Source organism: Pimephales promelas, chromosome 7 (assembly GCF_988280905.1).
Source record: "Pimephales promelas chromosome 7, fPimPro1.hap1.1, whole genome shotgun sequence".
Lineage (NCBI taxonomy): Eukaryota > Metazoa > Chordata > Actinopteri > Cypriniformes > Leuciscidae > Pimephales > Pimephales promelas.
Genome location: NC_142775.1, coordinates 119,924 through 135,792, shown reverse-complemented (window position 1 = coordinate 135,792; position 15,869 = coordinate 119,924). Strand labels below are relative to the sequence as shown.

At 43.4% G+C, this 15,869-nt stretch overlaps 1 protein-coding gene across 1 annotated transcript in view; it reads left to right on the top strand.

Annotated features, from left to right (window-relative positions):
* Positions 1 to 13,830, top strand: part of map4k4 (mitogen-activated protein kinase kinase kinase kinase 4) — a 70,745-nt gene extending 56,915 nt beyond the window's left edge. Inside the window, exons 26-27 of the mRNA XM_089132871.1 lie at positions 7,767 to 7,906; positions 11,779 to 13,830. Coding sequence (XP_088988997.1) covers positions 7,767 to 7,906; positions 11,779 to 11,862 — 224 coding nt within the window. The 3' untranslated portion in view covers positions 11,863 to 13,830. The remainder of the gene's footprint in view (positions 1 to 7,766; positions 7,907 to 11,778) is intronic.
* Positions 13,831 to 15,869: the final 2,039 nt, after the last annotated feature.

Here is a 15,869-nt window from a genome sequence, read left to right as displayed (position 1 = left end):
AGAAAATAGTGTCATTGTTAGGGTCAGTTCAATGTTGATTTAGTTTTGTTTAATAACTGTGTAAAGATCATCAAATATGAAACGTTCAGTTCAGTTATTTAGCCGATCCAGAGATAACAGTGATGTCATCATCAGCTCAGTTCAGTTCTCAAACATCAGCGTCAGGACAGTCAGATTAATAACAATTATAATAATTTGTTACATTTATATTGCGCTTTTCTGGGTACTCAAATTGCTTCATGTGGAAGGGGGAATCTCCTCAACCACCACCAATGTGCAGCATCCACCTGGATGATGAGATGGCAGCCATACTGCCAGAACACCCACCACACACCAGATTATTGGTGGAGAGGAAACAGTGATGAAGCCAATCAGTATATGGGGATGCTTAGGAGGCCATGATGGACAGAGGCCAAGGATGCCGGGGTTAGACCCCTACTCTTTTTCGAAGGACATCCTGGGATTTGTAATGACCACAGTGAGTCAGGACTTCGGTTTAACGTCTCATCCGAAGGACGGTGCTCTTTGACAGTATAGTGTCCCCATCACTACACTGTGGCGTTAGGACCCACACAGACCACAGTGACAAACACAAACTCCATCAGTGACAGAATATAGTTCTCCTCTGGCCAACGAACGAACACTGTGTCATTATGATACAGGCTGCATCAAGTCAGATTGTATATTAGTATCAATCAGCATATTTTATCCAGTTCCTTCTGCTTGAATATTGTGATGCATCACGCTGACATACGGAGGAGTTGAAGCTGGACATACAGTGGGGCCAAAAAGTATTTCGTCAGCCACTGATTGTGCAAGTTCTCCTACTTAGAATAATGAGAGAGGTCTGTAATGTTCATCATAGGTACACTTCAACTGTGAGAAACAAAATGAGAAAATCCAGGAAATCACATTGTAGGATTTTTAAAGAATTTATTTGTAAATTATGGTGAAAATTAAGTATTTGGTCACCCACAAACCAGCAAGATTTCTGGTTCTCACAGACCTGTAACGTCTTCTCTAAGAAGCTCTTCTGTCCTCCACTCGTTCCCTGTATTATTGGCACCTGTTTGAACCCGTTATCTGTATAAAAGACACCTGTCCACAGCCTCAAAACTCAACCATGGCCAAGACCAAAGAGCTGTCGAAGGACACCAGGAAGAACATTGTAGACCTGCACCAGGCTGGGAAGAGTGACTCTACAACAGGCGAGCAGCTTGGAGTGAAAAAATCAACTGTGGGAGCAATTGGAAGAAAATGGAAGACAGACAAGACCACTGATAATCTCCCTCGATCTGGGGCTCCACCCAAGATCTCATCCCGTGGGGTCAAAAGATCATGAGAACGGTGAGCAAAAATCCCAGAACTACACGGAGGGACCTGATGAATGACCTGCAGAGAGTTGGACCAAAGTAACAAAGGCTACCGTAAGTAACACACTACACCGAGAGGGACTCTAATCCTGCAGTAACACACTACACCGAGAGGGACTCTAATCCTGCAGTAACACACTACACCGAGAGGGACTCTAATCCTGCAGTAACACACTACACCGAGAGGGACCCTAATCCTTCAGTAACACACTACACCGAGAGGGACTCTAATCCTGCAATAACACACTACACCGAGAGGGACTCTAATCCTGCAGTAACACACTACACCGAGAGGGACTCTAATCCTGCAATAACACACTACACTGAGAGGGACTCTAATCCTGCAATAACACACTACACCGAGAGGGACTCTAATCCTGCAATAACACACTACACCGAGAGGGACTCTAATCCTGCAATAACACACTACACCGAGAGGGACTCTAATCCTGCAATAACACACTACACCGAGAGGGACTCTAATCCTGCAGTAACACACTACACCGAGAGGGACTCTAATCCTTCAGTAACACACTACACCGAGAGGGACTCTAATCCTGAAATAACACACTACACCGAGAGGGACTCTAATCCTGCAGTAACACACTACACCGAGAGGGACTCTAATCCTGCAATAACACACTACACCGAGAGGGACTCTAATCCTGCAGTAACACACTACACCGAGAGGGACTCTAATCCTGCAATAACACACTACACCGAGAGGGACTCTAATCCTGCAGTAACACACTACACCGAGAGGGACTCTAATCCTTCAGTAACACACTACACCGAGAGGGACTCTAATCCTGAAATAACACACTACACCGAGAGGGACTCTAATCCTGCAGTAACACACTACACCGAGAGGGACTCTAATCCTGCAGTAACACACTACACCGAGAGGGACTCTAATCCTGCAATAACACACTACACCGAGAGGGACTCTAATCCTGCAGTAACACACTACACCGAGAGGGACTCTAATCCTGCAGTAACACACTACACCGAGAGGGACTCTAATCCTTCAGTAACACACTACACCGAGAGGGACTCTAATCCTGCAGTAACACACTACACCGAGAGGGACTCTAATCCTGCAGTAACACACTACACCGAGAGGGACTCTAATCCTGCAGTGACACACTACACCGAGAGGGACTCTAATCCTGCAGTAACACACTACACCGAGAGGGACTCTAATCCTGCAATAACACACTACACCGAGAGGGACTCTAATCCTGCAGTAACACACTACACCGAGAGGGACTCTAATCCTGCAGTAACACACTACACCGAGAGGGACTCTAATCCTTCAGTAACACACTACACCGAGAGGGACTCTAATCCTGCAGTAACACACTACACCGAGAGGGACTCTAATCCTGCAGTAACACACTACACCGAGAGGGACTCTAATCCTGCAGTAACACACTACACCGAGAGGGACTCTAATCCTTCAGTAACACACTACACCGAGAGGGACTCTAATCCTGAAATAACACAGCATATGGATGATACAGAAGAGGATTGGGAGAATATCATGTGGTCGGAATAAACCAAAATAGAACTTTTTGGTAAAAACTCAGCTCGTCGTGTTTGGAGAAAGAGAGAATGCAGAGTTGCATCCCAAGTACACCATACCTACTGTGAAGCATGGGGGAGGAACCATCATATTGAAAAGTCTGTGTTGGCCAGCGACAGCCCCGAAACATCACTGCTCTAGAGGAGATCTGCATGGAGGAATGGGCCAAAACACCAGCTACAGTGTGTGCAAACCTGCTGAAGACTTGCAGGAAACATTTGACCTCTGTCATTGCCAACAAAGGTTATGTTACAAAGTATTGAGTTGAACTTTTGTGATTGACCAAATACTTTTCCACCATAACTTACAAATAAATTCTTTAAAAATCCTACATTGTGATTTCCTGGATTTTTTTTCCATTTTGTCTCTCATAGTTGAAGTGTACCTATGATGAACATTACAGACCTCTCTCATTATTCTAAGTAGGAGAACTTGCACAATCAGTGGCTGACTAAATACTTTTTGGCCCCACTGTATATTCTGTTTTGTGCTGATGGCTGTCATGTCTTCACAGGGCTTTGTCTCTAGGGCTCGTCTAGAGTTCATGGTATTCACTGACATTCAGGGATGTGTTGTGGTCATGTCTTGGCGCAGGTCCTCCATCTGATCTGGATATGGCCCGGATTCGGCTGACTACATAATGCGTTGTGGTCATGTCTAGGTGCAGGTCCACCATCTGATATGGATACGGCCCGGATCCGGCTCACTACATCATGCGTTGTTGTCCTGTCTAACAGGCTACTGATGTCTGTGGTTGTGTTTCTGATCAGGCTAATGATGGCATTAGTTATTTACAATGTAACAAGTACACCTGGTGTTATAGGAAGGGTTCCCCGCTCCAGTTGACCTAATTCATGCTGCCTAATAATCCTTTAATGGATTTGAATGATGTGTTATTTTTATGCCAGGTTAAAGAGATGTGTTTTTAGTCTAGGTTTAAACTGAGTTTAAACCGAGTGTGTCCGCTTCCTGAACAATGCCAGGAGTTTGAACATTAAATAGGAAAAGGATCTACCACCCTCAGTCGATTTTAATATTTTAGGCAATAAGAACTGACCAGATTTTTGAGACTGCAACAAACATGAAGGGCTATAATGTGTTAAGAGCTCGCTCAAGTACTGGTGAGCTAAACCATTCAGGACTTTGTAAGTAATCAGCAGGGTTTTAAAATATATGCAGTTAATAGGGGCTTTCACACCAGGTGTTCTAGGAACTCAGTTATAGGAGCGAGCCACCAGGGTGGTTCCCTGAGAACTAATGGTTCCCCCAGGAACATTTTCCTGTTTGCGTTCACTCTGGCAGTAAGAACTCTGAAGTGACGTTAGCCACGCTTGTTGTTGTGACTTTTATTTTGATGGCGCTGAGAAAACTAGAACCCAACGCACACAGCGCTCACATTCTCCATTAATTTATGATCTGTTTAACAGTCCTGTCTAAAACGTTATTAGAACTGTTATACAAAGTACATAGTATATGAAAAGTGATTATTGTATGCCTTGGGGTTGATGTTCAATGAGCAGAAATACATAATCATATTTTGCTTGGTCCAAAGTTGCATTGTATATTCTTCTTTGTGTAAAGGTTGAGTGGTCAATCTATCACTGTATCCCATGCTTGTAAAGTTAGTTTGTGGAGTTAATAAATAGTCTATAATCTGTGTGTGGACACAGCTTTTTAAAACTGGCAGTAGCTCTTTCTGTAGATTGGTCGATATAGGGTCTATTACAGTACATGTTGATTTCGATGATTCAACAAGTTTAGACAAATCTTCTATAGCAAAAAATAATGTTTTGAAATGGTTCTTTAGGCAGTCTACAATGCACTGTCTGATGTTATGCATTAGTAGGTGGTTGCATGCTTATAATTCTTTCTCTGATTGTATCAATCTAACAAGTAAAGAAATTCATAAAGCTATTACTTCTGTGCTGTCAAATTAAGTAGATCTTGCAGTTTGTAAAGCCTTTCTATAGGCAGAAAAACTATCCTTCCATGCTATCCGAAATACCTCTAATTTTACAGCCGTGACTTAGGCCGGGTTAGGGTTAGGTGGATTAAATTCTGAGTTTTTCCGAATGCATCATGATGTCAATTTGGATTTATCACTTACTCTAGATAGCTTAAAGCACCAACACTTCAAAACAATTATATTTGAAACAAGACTTCTCAGTAATTCTGAAGATATTGCTATAAATTACAGCAACACCTCCCCCTTTGCTTTTCATACAAGGTTCATGTTTAACCGTTCGACAGTAATCTTGCGTGGTGGACTCATTTAAAGCAGTGCTTCTCAAACTTTTTCAGCCCAAGGACCACTTTATCTTCCATTTTTTTTCTGAGGACCACCTAACAAAATCCCACTGTAACACGCCCCCCCAAAAAAACAAAATGGTAAGGATAAGCTAAATTTAAGGTTAAATTTAACTCCTAACTGAGCTTTGACTGATATAGGCTTTTCATTTTTCTGTCAGTGAAGAAAGTAAACATAACTGATATAGGTTGATTTTGCCTATGAATCATTTTTTTATTTACTGAAAGCTAAAGCTTGGTAATTAAGTTTATTAACCCTTTCACAAGTAAATTTTAAAAATTCTAACTGACCCCCCAGTGCCATTTTAGTTTCTTTTTCAGTTCAGAGAATCAGATCTGTTGGATTTACAACGTCAATTCCTCCACTTTTTACGAAATACATGACAGTAAGTGGATGGTGAACTGGGAGAAGAATAGGGTCAAATGTAAAGCTACTACACCGGTGTGATCAGTCTTCTTGGCTGATCCCTGGAGCGTACGATCACACTGGTACGTGCGAAAAAGTAACGATTTTGTAAACACTTGCCTAGTTTAGGTCATCTTTTCGCGGACCACTAGGGGGCGATGGCGGACCACTAGTGGTCCGCGGACCACACTTTGAGAATTACTGATTTAAAGTAATGTAATCGTCTGGTTTTAGCCAGGTTTCTGTCATACACAGCACATCTAGGTTATAATCTGAAATCATATCATTAACAATAAGTGCTTTTGAAGTAAGGGATTGAATATTCATTTACCCTAACCCGACCTTTATCATTTGTTGATCCGTGTTATATCTGCTTTTTATTTGTTGAACTTCAATAAAATGGTTTAGGAGTTTTTTTGTATTTCCTAATTCGGGGAACAGAAACAGTCTCTATATGATGATATCTAGGTGAAAGAGGCTCTATGTGATGGGATTTATCTGACCTTGGTAACGCGAGGCCGCTAGCAGACGGTCGGTTTAGCCAATCTGTCTGCTTCCTGACCTGAGCCCCTGATTGTCATGTTTCATCTCTAAGACTATGAGCCAAATTACTAGAGAGAAGAGCAGCACCAGCCCAGGAGGGCTGAATACCATCTCTTCAACAGCTCAGGTCTGCCCCAAAAACTTTTCCAAGTGTCTATGAAACCGATGTTATTCTGCAGACATCACTTGAAGTTATGACAGTCTGCTATGTATCAGAGCATATTACCAAACAAATGTACTGGGTTCGTTAATCTAGTCGCATCCAAAGCAGTATCCAGAGCCTTTGCATTCTTACTATCCTCGATTAAAGTTTGGACGCGTGTCTCTAGTTCTGAAATATTCCCCATCAGCCTGACCATCTCCCCTGCATGTATCACATGTGAAACCCTAAACGTGGCAGGTGGTGCAAGTAACAATACCCGGAGATGAGCGCAGTAGAGAAAAAGAGGATTTAATGGCAATACATGACTGTGCTCTCACCAAAATCCTGGTCTCCCGGCAGTTACACTCCTTGTTTTCTCCTCAAATCTCACCCAGCTCTTCAGAGGCTCCATCCTCTCCAGCACCTCATACCCAATGTGGCCACAGAGCCTTGCCTCTAACCTTCCCCCAACGTTTCTCTGGTGATCCTAGTACCTGTCGTAGGTTCCTGACCCAGTGTACCCTGATGTTCGATCTTCAGCCATCCTCCTTCCCCTTGAACCAGTCAAATATGGCTTAAATCACGACTCTCCTTTCGGGAAGGGCCTTGTCATGGATGACAGATTTGTGTTTGTTCTGTGCCAAGTTTAAGCCTGTATTTGACGCTACTGTCTCCTGCCGTGAAGTGTCCAAGTCCTGCCTTCATCTCTAGCTGGGCAGCCGCAGTGTAGATGAATACGCCATCCAGTTTAGGACCATCACAGCGGAGAGCAGCTGGAACAGTGAGGCCCAGAATTGGCTTATGATGAACAGCAGCTGTGTGTGAGGCTGTGTGAAATCTAGAAGCACTGATAGATGTGTCTGCGTGTGGTAGGATATTCACTTGAGGGAAAGACAGCTAGTTTATTCTTCCTACTCTAGAACCCATGCAGACAGGAAGGGTGACTCCTGCACTGAAGACTGAGTCTGAAGGATGAAAGTGATGTTGTCTATACTGTGCTCAACCTGCTCATAGCTAGAGGCACTTGTGACCATTCCGTATCGTAAATGTAGTCACTGTTGTATGTTGTCCTAATCAACGCTCTTATGCAAAGTCTAATTACAAAATAGCAGAGGTCAACCCTGCTCCTGGAAACCAACTGTCCTGCAGAGTTTAGCTACTACCTTAATCAAACACACCTGAAGCAACTAATCAAGCTCTTTAGGACCACTAGAACGTACACATGCAGGTGAGCTAAAGCAGGTCGGAAATAAACGTTTGCAGGATAATGGGTCTCCGGGAGCAGGGTTTCGGAGCACTGCAATGCAGCTCATGAGAGAGACTGAATTTATCCTATTATACCATACCAGATAGTGTGTATTGGTTTACAAATTGTTATTTCTTACCTGTATTGTTTTGTTTGTCTTGCAGCTTATATTCGCTCTAACCAGATCATGGGCTGGGGAGAGAAGGCCATAGAGATCCGCTCTGTAGAAACAGGCCACTTGGATGGAGTTTTCATGCACAAAAGAGCACAAAGACTCAAGTTTCTGTGTGAAAGAAATGACAAGGTGAGTCTTTACATCATCTTTTAGTGTTTTTTGCTGTAAAATCAGGGTTCCTATGGGTCCTTGAAGTGCTATGACCCCTCTCAGTTTAATTTGACGCAGCTCCCTTTTGAGGGAACTTGCACTGCGTCGCTGAAAATGACTCTTTGGGGATGCTCCCTTAGCGTGCGCCTCTGAAGTATGAATGAATCTAATCCAATCCTGATTGGTGTTGTGTGATGACGTAACGTGATGGCACATAAAAGTGACGCTGGCACACACACACATTAGTTTTCGCACTTCAGCAAGCACTCTCTGTGAAACTGTCTTATTTGGTGTTGTTTGTTTGTGCAAAGCTCTATATATATATATATATATATATATTGCGATATACCCCTGTCCTGGATATCTCATGGGTGGGGACACGCATCAGTTGTGCGTGTATAGTTTAGGAGCGCAGCACGCACAGGCAGCTCTCGAGAGGGCTGTGAAGAGGGCCGCGAACACTGTTAAGCACTTCCTATCAGAGTGTTGCGTTTCCGCTTGGCTATATTATTTTCTGATGACCAGGCTCGAGATCCCCGCGATTCTGCTACCGGCTTAGAGATCGCGGGGATCGCAGAAGGTTCTTGCGGATGAGAACGAGACTTCTGAGGCACTTTTCGTTCATCATCCGCAGATTCTATAACACTCGTTCATGACGCAGAAGCCCGCGATGCGGTTTCTTCTGCCTGTGAAGGGAAGGAAGTAGATGTGCTCAGCATCGGGAAAAAGCAACATGAGTCACGCTCGCCGGCTCATGTTTCTGCTTATGTAGAGCTTGTGGTAGTTGTGATGCGTACTTTGGCCGCACTTAAAATAAATATATATACACATATATATTTAGCTGGCCACAAAATAAGCAGGATGATCCCTGTCAAAGCAAGCTAGACGAGAGATTCCTGCAGCACCGTTTACAAACTCAGCGCTGGGCTTACTGTTTTTTCCAGATCTTCATAAAGAGATCTCTAGATCCTGGGAAAAACCCCATTCTTTTCATATCTCATCTTTAGCTTTAGTGAGCTATCTTTCTCCTGATGCGGCATCTTCGCTTAAAACCCAGGCGCTGCCCAACAAATCGCGCAGGGAGACCTCTGCACTGGTTGGCTGGGCTTATATGGCGGCTGGTCAGGCTGGTGCGTGCCTGCACTCTATGACGATTTTGCAGGCGTGCCAGGCCGATCTTCTTAAAGATCTAAATGAGGGCCTATTATCTACTTTGCTGAGTTGAGAAGATCTACAGGTTGTCTCTCCGGGCTACTAAAGATACGGCACGTGCCATAGCTCTATGTAGCAGCTATGGTGGCTTTGGAGAGACATCTGTACCGACTGCAGTGGTTCCAGAACAGGCTCGGGTTGGAGGTATGGACTCTACTGGAATTAAGGGGTCAAAGAAAGTGTTCCCCTACCAGACAGGGAGTCCAGGTTTTACATCTGGTACTTTATAGTTCCAAAGAAGGATGGTGGACTGAGGCTGATTTTAGATCTAAGGCTTTTGAATCGTTCTTTGAGGAGATTCAGGTTCAAAATGCTTACCTTTTCCATTATTGGGAACCAAATCAGATCTGAGGACTGGTTTGTCACGAAAGATCTAAAAGATGCTTATTTTTCATGTCTCCATCCGTCCATGTCACAGGAGATTCCTGAGGTTTGCTTTCGGGGGCAAAGTATACCAATATCTTCCTTCATCTTCCTATCGGGTTCTTCCTTCAGCCTAGCTCTCTCTCTCTGCACGTTCACTATGTGTATGGAATGGAATGAACTTTATTGTCACTTGGTCACAAGTACCAGTGAAATTGGGGCACAATCAGTACATTCTACAACATGAACAAAACTTGCAACAGGGTTGGGGAGTGGGGGATGGAGGTAGCCCAGTACAGGCAAGCAGCCATCCGGTTCCTGTTTGGTCTTGGGGCAAAACCCCCCATTCAATTTACATGGCTAATTCTCATGGTCTCTGGTCTCCGAAACGATCCATATCCTTCTACAAAGCTGTGAGCTTCTCCATGATATTATCCATATTCTGGTTCATAGACACAGTCTGAGTGCTGACAGCTCTGGCCACCGCTTCAATCATGATGGGCAGCCCTGTGAGGCGGAAAGAGCCGTCAGACACACGACTCGCCACTTCTCCCACGTGTCCATCGTGTAGCCAGCTGGGAACATTCCAGCTGGGCAGTCAGGTTCCCCCGAACCCAAGCTTCTCGTCGAGAAGATGGTGTCAATTGCGTTGAGAGACTAGTTGATCAAATCCATAATTTCGTAGTTTGGAGAGCAGTGCTGAGAGAGTCTCTCTCAAAGTACAAGACAGTAGACTAGACGTAACGAGAGGAGAGGAGCAAAGCAGGGGAGGGAGAGAAAATGCGACCCCCTTCGTTGAGTGCCAAAGTAGAACATTCAGAACATTCTTGGCCACATTCAGAACCGGGGGTTGAGACTCAACACTAAGAAAAATGTGATTAATCCAGCACAGAAAACTACTCTTCTGGGCGTGATATGGAATTCGGTTACAATGCGGGCATGTATGTCTCTCGCTCGTATCGAATCTATTCTGGCCATGGTGTCCGGGATAAAGCTAGGCCAGGCCATAACTGTAAAGCAATTTCAAAGACTGCAGGGCCTCATGACAGCGGCATCCAACATAATTCCTTTCGGCCTGCTTCACATGAGGCCCCTTCAGTGGTGGCTCAAAGCCTAGGGGTTTTCCCCCAAGGGGAGTCGGTTCCGTATAATAAAGGTTACGCACAGATACCTTTCGTTCCCTATTAATATGGAAGAAACCTTGGTTCTTGTCCCAAGGGCCAGTGTTAGGGGCGTTGTGTCACCGGAAAACCGCTTCGACAGACGCTTCCCTTACTGGCTGGGGCGCAGTCATGGACGGCTGCTTTGCCAGGCGTCTGTGGCAGGACCATCATCATTCTTGGCATATACATTGCCTAGAGATGTTGGCTGTGTTCAGGGCTCTGAGGCGCTTCCTCCCAGACATCAAGGGTTACCACGTCTTGATACGTTCGGACAATACATCAGTGGTAGCTTACCTGAACCGACAAGGGGGACTCAGATCACGCCCTCTATCCAGATTTGGTGCATCAGATTATTTTATAGTCCCAAGGGAAAATATTATCAATATATGTCTCGGGGGTTCAGAATCAGGAAGCAGACATCCTGTTGAGGCTGGGGCTGAGGCCCGGGGAATGGAGACTCCATCCAGAGATGGTGGAGTTAAATATGGCTGAGGTTTGGACCAATGGAGATGGATCTGTTCGCGTCTCGAGGGACATCCCACTCTCCACTTTGGTTTCCTTTTTCTGTACGCGTTTCCCCCGATCGCTCTGCTCCCGGGAGTCCTGGAGAGTATTTGTCAGGAGGTAGCCCCATTTTGGCCGGCCCAAGTATAGTTTTTGGACTTAATTTCACTCCTGATAGCTCTGCCATGGCAGAGGGCACTATATTCCATCCTCGTTCGGAGCTGTGTAAATTGTTGTTCTGGCCAGTGCATATGGTGCACACTGTGCTTTTGTCCTGGGAAAATAATAATAATGAATGTTTTCCTTTGATTTGTTCCCTGAAGAGATATACACTGTTGTTGAAAGACGTAAAAGAGTGATGCGTGTGTTTTACAGTCTAATGATGATTATTTATTCAAATCAGCACATTAATGATTTATCTCTCATTATTATTGTCCGTGGATATAAGCGTGATCCGTGTTCACTCTGGACTGCTTTAGTGAGATTCACCCTGATATACTGAGTGGAGTTGATAACTCAAGCTCTGATGATCTGTTGGAATGGTAACCTCCGAAAGAAAGCTCTGCTAGATGCAGTTGTCGTTGATGGTTTGTTGGATGTTTCCTGCAGGTATTCTTCGCATCTGTGCGTTCTGGAGGCTCGAGCCAGGTCTACTTCATGACTCTGGGCCGGACCTCTCTGCTCAGCTGGTAATCACAGCGATGACCCTGATCTTCTACCACTGACGTTTCTCCAGGATCGGCGGAGGCCAGGCCACACACACGCCAGAGCCCGCTGAAGGACTGACACACACACATCTGCGTCCTTTTGCAGCGTGCTGCATGAGGAACTGGCTTGAGTATTCTACAGTATTATTGCTAGTCTGTGTAAATGTCTTTCTCTAGAGTTTAATAAAATCTGACTCAGCTGAGAGGAACGGTGAAATTCTGCTAATGTGTCTCTCAGTCACAAATAGTGTCATAACAATGGTGAAACACAAAATGGCTTTTTGTCCTGTATTTTTATTTATGCGTTATTTATTTCTAGGTTTTTTTTATTGACTTGTTTTTACTAAGCAGAGTAGTTATGCGCAGTAATGTGGATGACAGTGCCTGAGAGGTTCAACATTTGCTGATAGAATTCCAGTGTTCCCAAGCAGAGCGTTATGGACCATCTTACGAATCCGCTAATGGTCACGTGATGTCAACAGGAAGCGGACAGCTGTGTTAGCCTCGGGATTGCTTGTGGCACATCAAAAACGTGGATTTGGATAAATGTCAATTTAGTGTGGACTGTGCTGTGCCACATCTTTTCTCGTCTTCTCTCGTTTCCCTCTTCCCTCGTTTTCTTCTGCCACATGACAGTGGCCTCATTCCTACATTGAAATGACCAATGAAAGAGGTTTAATCCGTCTCTGTTGAACCAGTATCTCCACTGGCCCTGAGAAGTGCGCATCAACACCTTGTGTCCTATCCTTCTGTTCTGAAGAGCGTACGAAAGCTAGTTCTGGCATTTTATGCACTGGACTTGGAACCGAACGGTCCACTCATCCAGAACAGAAACCCTAGTTATAAAACTGACATTCAATTCATTTTGTATGACTGTTTCTGATGCCCTTTTTTTCCAAGATATGCGTTTTCCATCAGGCAGTGACAATGCTGATCTGAGAATACAAACCGAGTTTAGACATCCCGTAATAACTTAATCTCAGTTATGGAAACACTACCTTAAATTTTATGAGAAAGACTGTCTTGGTCATGGACTATTATTATTATTATTATTATTATTATTATCATTTGTAACTGAACTGTATATATTTAATAAAAGGCAGGACTGTGCTGTTAAGTAACTGAAACATATGAAAAGGAAGGGATGAGCATGCATGAGTCAAGAGACGCTCACCGCAGAAAGCTTTTTGGTGATTCTAGGGTTTTTATTATTATTATTATTATTGTTTTACTTTTATATTTTTTGTTTCTCAAAGTTTTCACACACAAACTTAGTGAATCTGTATGATTATGTCTGTTATGATTTCTGGAGTTATTTTCTCTTTTTAGTTCATGCCTCACTTCTGCTCTCCCCACACACAATATTTATAGATTTATATGTTCTATCATTTTGACATTTCTGTTTCTTGTGATAATTAGTATTAGATTTGATTTTAGTATTTTAACAAATCTGTCAAACTTTAAAAAGAAAGTGAATTGTGCCAGTGGCAAAACCTAAAAGTGAACATACATGTTTAGAAACTGGTTTGGCGCTCTTTCTGTCCCCTTTTCTAAGCATTACCGTTGAAGATCCCTCAGTCCTACACACAGTTAAGACACAACTAGCAACTGTGAGGTTGCAGTTCAGTGACCCGAAACAAATTCACCTGGAACAAAAAAACAAGAAAGCAAGTTTAAATGAGCAAAATTTTGTAAATCTAATGTTCATCGTTGTGTTTTATTTTAAGATATTGTTTTGATATATTTCAACCATAATTCTTGTTATTAATAATAATAATAATACAGATGGTGTTTCCTCAGCGCTGCTTTGACTTTCTGAATATGTTCTTGGCTGACTGGTTGTCTGTTTTCAGTCGTGGCACTGTATCGTATGTCCTCTGTATATGACAGGAAGTCCTGTATTTTCCTGATGGTCCTTTTGTTTTTCTTTGAAAATAAAATCGGTTTACTTAAAGGAGTGATGCACATTTCATTTTTCTTCTTCATCAAGGGATTGATCGCCTATAAAAAGGTCAGGACATGACTTCTGATAATGGTCTAGGCTTGGAGAAATGAATCTGTATATGAACATTTTCTCAAACAAATCATGATTCATCAATAACTTCCATCCTAAAGTGTTTTCTACATTTACAAACCACTCGTATGCAAAAATCACGCTCTCCCCGAGGCTTTATAACCATGTCAAGGTGAAATTGTAAACAGATGTAGATCTTAAACAATATTTCATCATATATCAGTAAAAGCGTATATTCTAGTGAGAATATGAGTCTGAAACTCCTCCGTTGGGCTTTGATTATGAGGCGTGTCGTAACCGAATCAGGAAAAAAAAACAACCTCTGCACTCAATTAGCCTTTCGCCGAGCCCCGGCGAAAGGCCAAACAAATGGCCTTTGACCAAACAAATGGTCAAACACGGGCAGCGCGACAGATTGCCATGACGGCAAATGGTATTCCCGTGCGTGTCAGTGACCTTTTTTGAAGCAATACCTCCGCGATATCAAGCAAGATCGAAGCAAAAGGGGTTACGGTATGCGGTGGACGGATTTATTCCAAATATAAAATTAAGAAATGAATGAGACACGACTTTGATGCTAATGCTTACCAGTCTCAAGAAAAATCAGAAAAACCCCATGACCATGCTAAGTTACCTCAAATAATGCAACCAGCACAGCCTTGAAGATTTTATAAACTGGTTCAGTGGCTAATTGTTTGGAGTTCGAAATATATAACTTGCGCTGCATATTTATTCATTTTGCCTCCGATACAGGAGTAGCACGTTCGCTTTAACAAGCAGGTTGTTCATTACCACAGCAACCGATTGCGTGTCATGCTCATGCTGAATGAGATTTTCGTGTTTAAAAAGTAACTAACGTTATGCATAAGAGACGGAAAGAGGCAGAGAACCATACGTTATTTAAGGTTATTTCTATTCGTTACGATATTGATATATGAACTGATGTTGTCATGTAAGCTTCATGCTTTCCCCGTTGCGAACGTCCTCCAAACTGTAGTCTACGGTGCTGCACTGCTAACTTAGCTGACTGCTGCTCATTTTCCCAGAGAATATCATGGTATGTTAACAACAACCCTTTAGAAAATGTACAGTAAGTCCTTTGTGGATCCTCTTGATCTGCTTTCTCCGTGCTTCTTTGACTAATCTCAGTCGCACGCACGCTGCACGCGAGACGAGTTAACCATGTTCGACACATTTAACTGGAATCGGGGCGTCCACACTGTTTAATACATCTTAGGCACCGCTCGCGTTGTGTTTTGGGCTTTGGAAAGGGAAAAAACACAACTTCTCCAGACAATCTCTCGGGGTATCATGTGTCCGATTTACTAACGCCGTGGGCGCACCGCTTACTGTTTGACGGAACAGCTCACACAGTAACGGTTGCTATGATGTGTGATTGGACAATGGCCATTTTGTGGGAGGGGCCGGCGAAAGGTCAATTGGATAGTCGGTAGACCTACAACCAATCAGAGCAACGCAGTAAGTCAACTCCTTTGCGTAGCACAGTTTTCAACTATAGAATTTACTTATTTTAGAAGTAAAATAACGAGTGTTGCTTCTTTTACTTACTTCTTTATGAGTGCCACCAATGGAGAAACCACAACGACCACAGGCTTTTCATTACGTCCTATCTTCTTAGCGACCGTGAGTTCCAGCTGATAAGGCAAAAATGTCTTTCCGATCGACAAATGCCTTGATTGCAGTTCTCTGTTTGTCTATTAAAATGAATGCGCTGTCGATTTATTTTACAACAGACGCGACAGCAGAATCTGTACATCTCAATTGTCCAGCTGCAGTCGTCTCTGAGGGAAACCAGTCAAGCGCTCTTTGATAACGTGATGATTACGTCCCTGCAGATCATCTGTCCATCATCGTTTAAAGCCCGCGCTGGCAATTTGATTGGCCCGAACGTTTCTTGTCTGATCATAATTACTCCTCAATGGATCGAGTCCAGACCGAACTTCCCGACCAAAAAATGT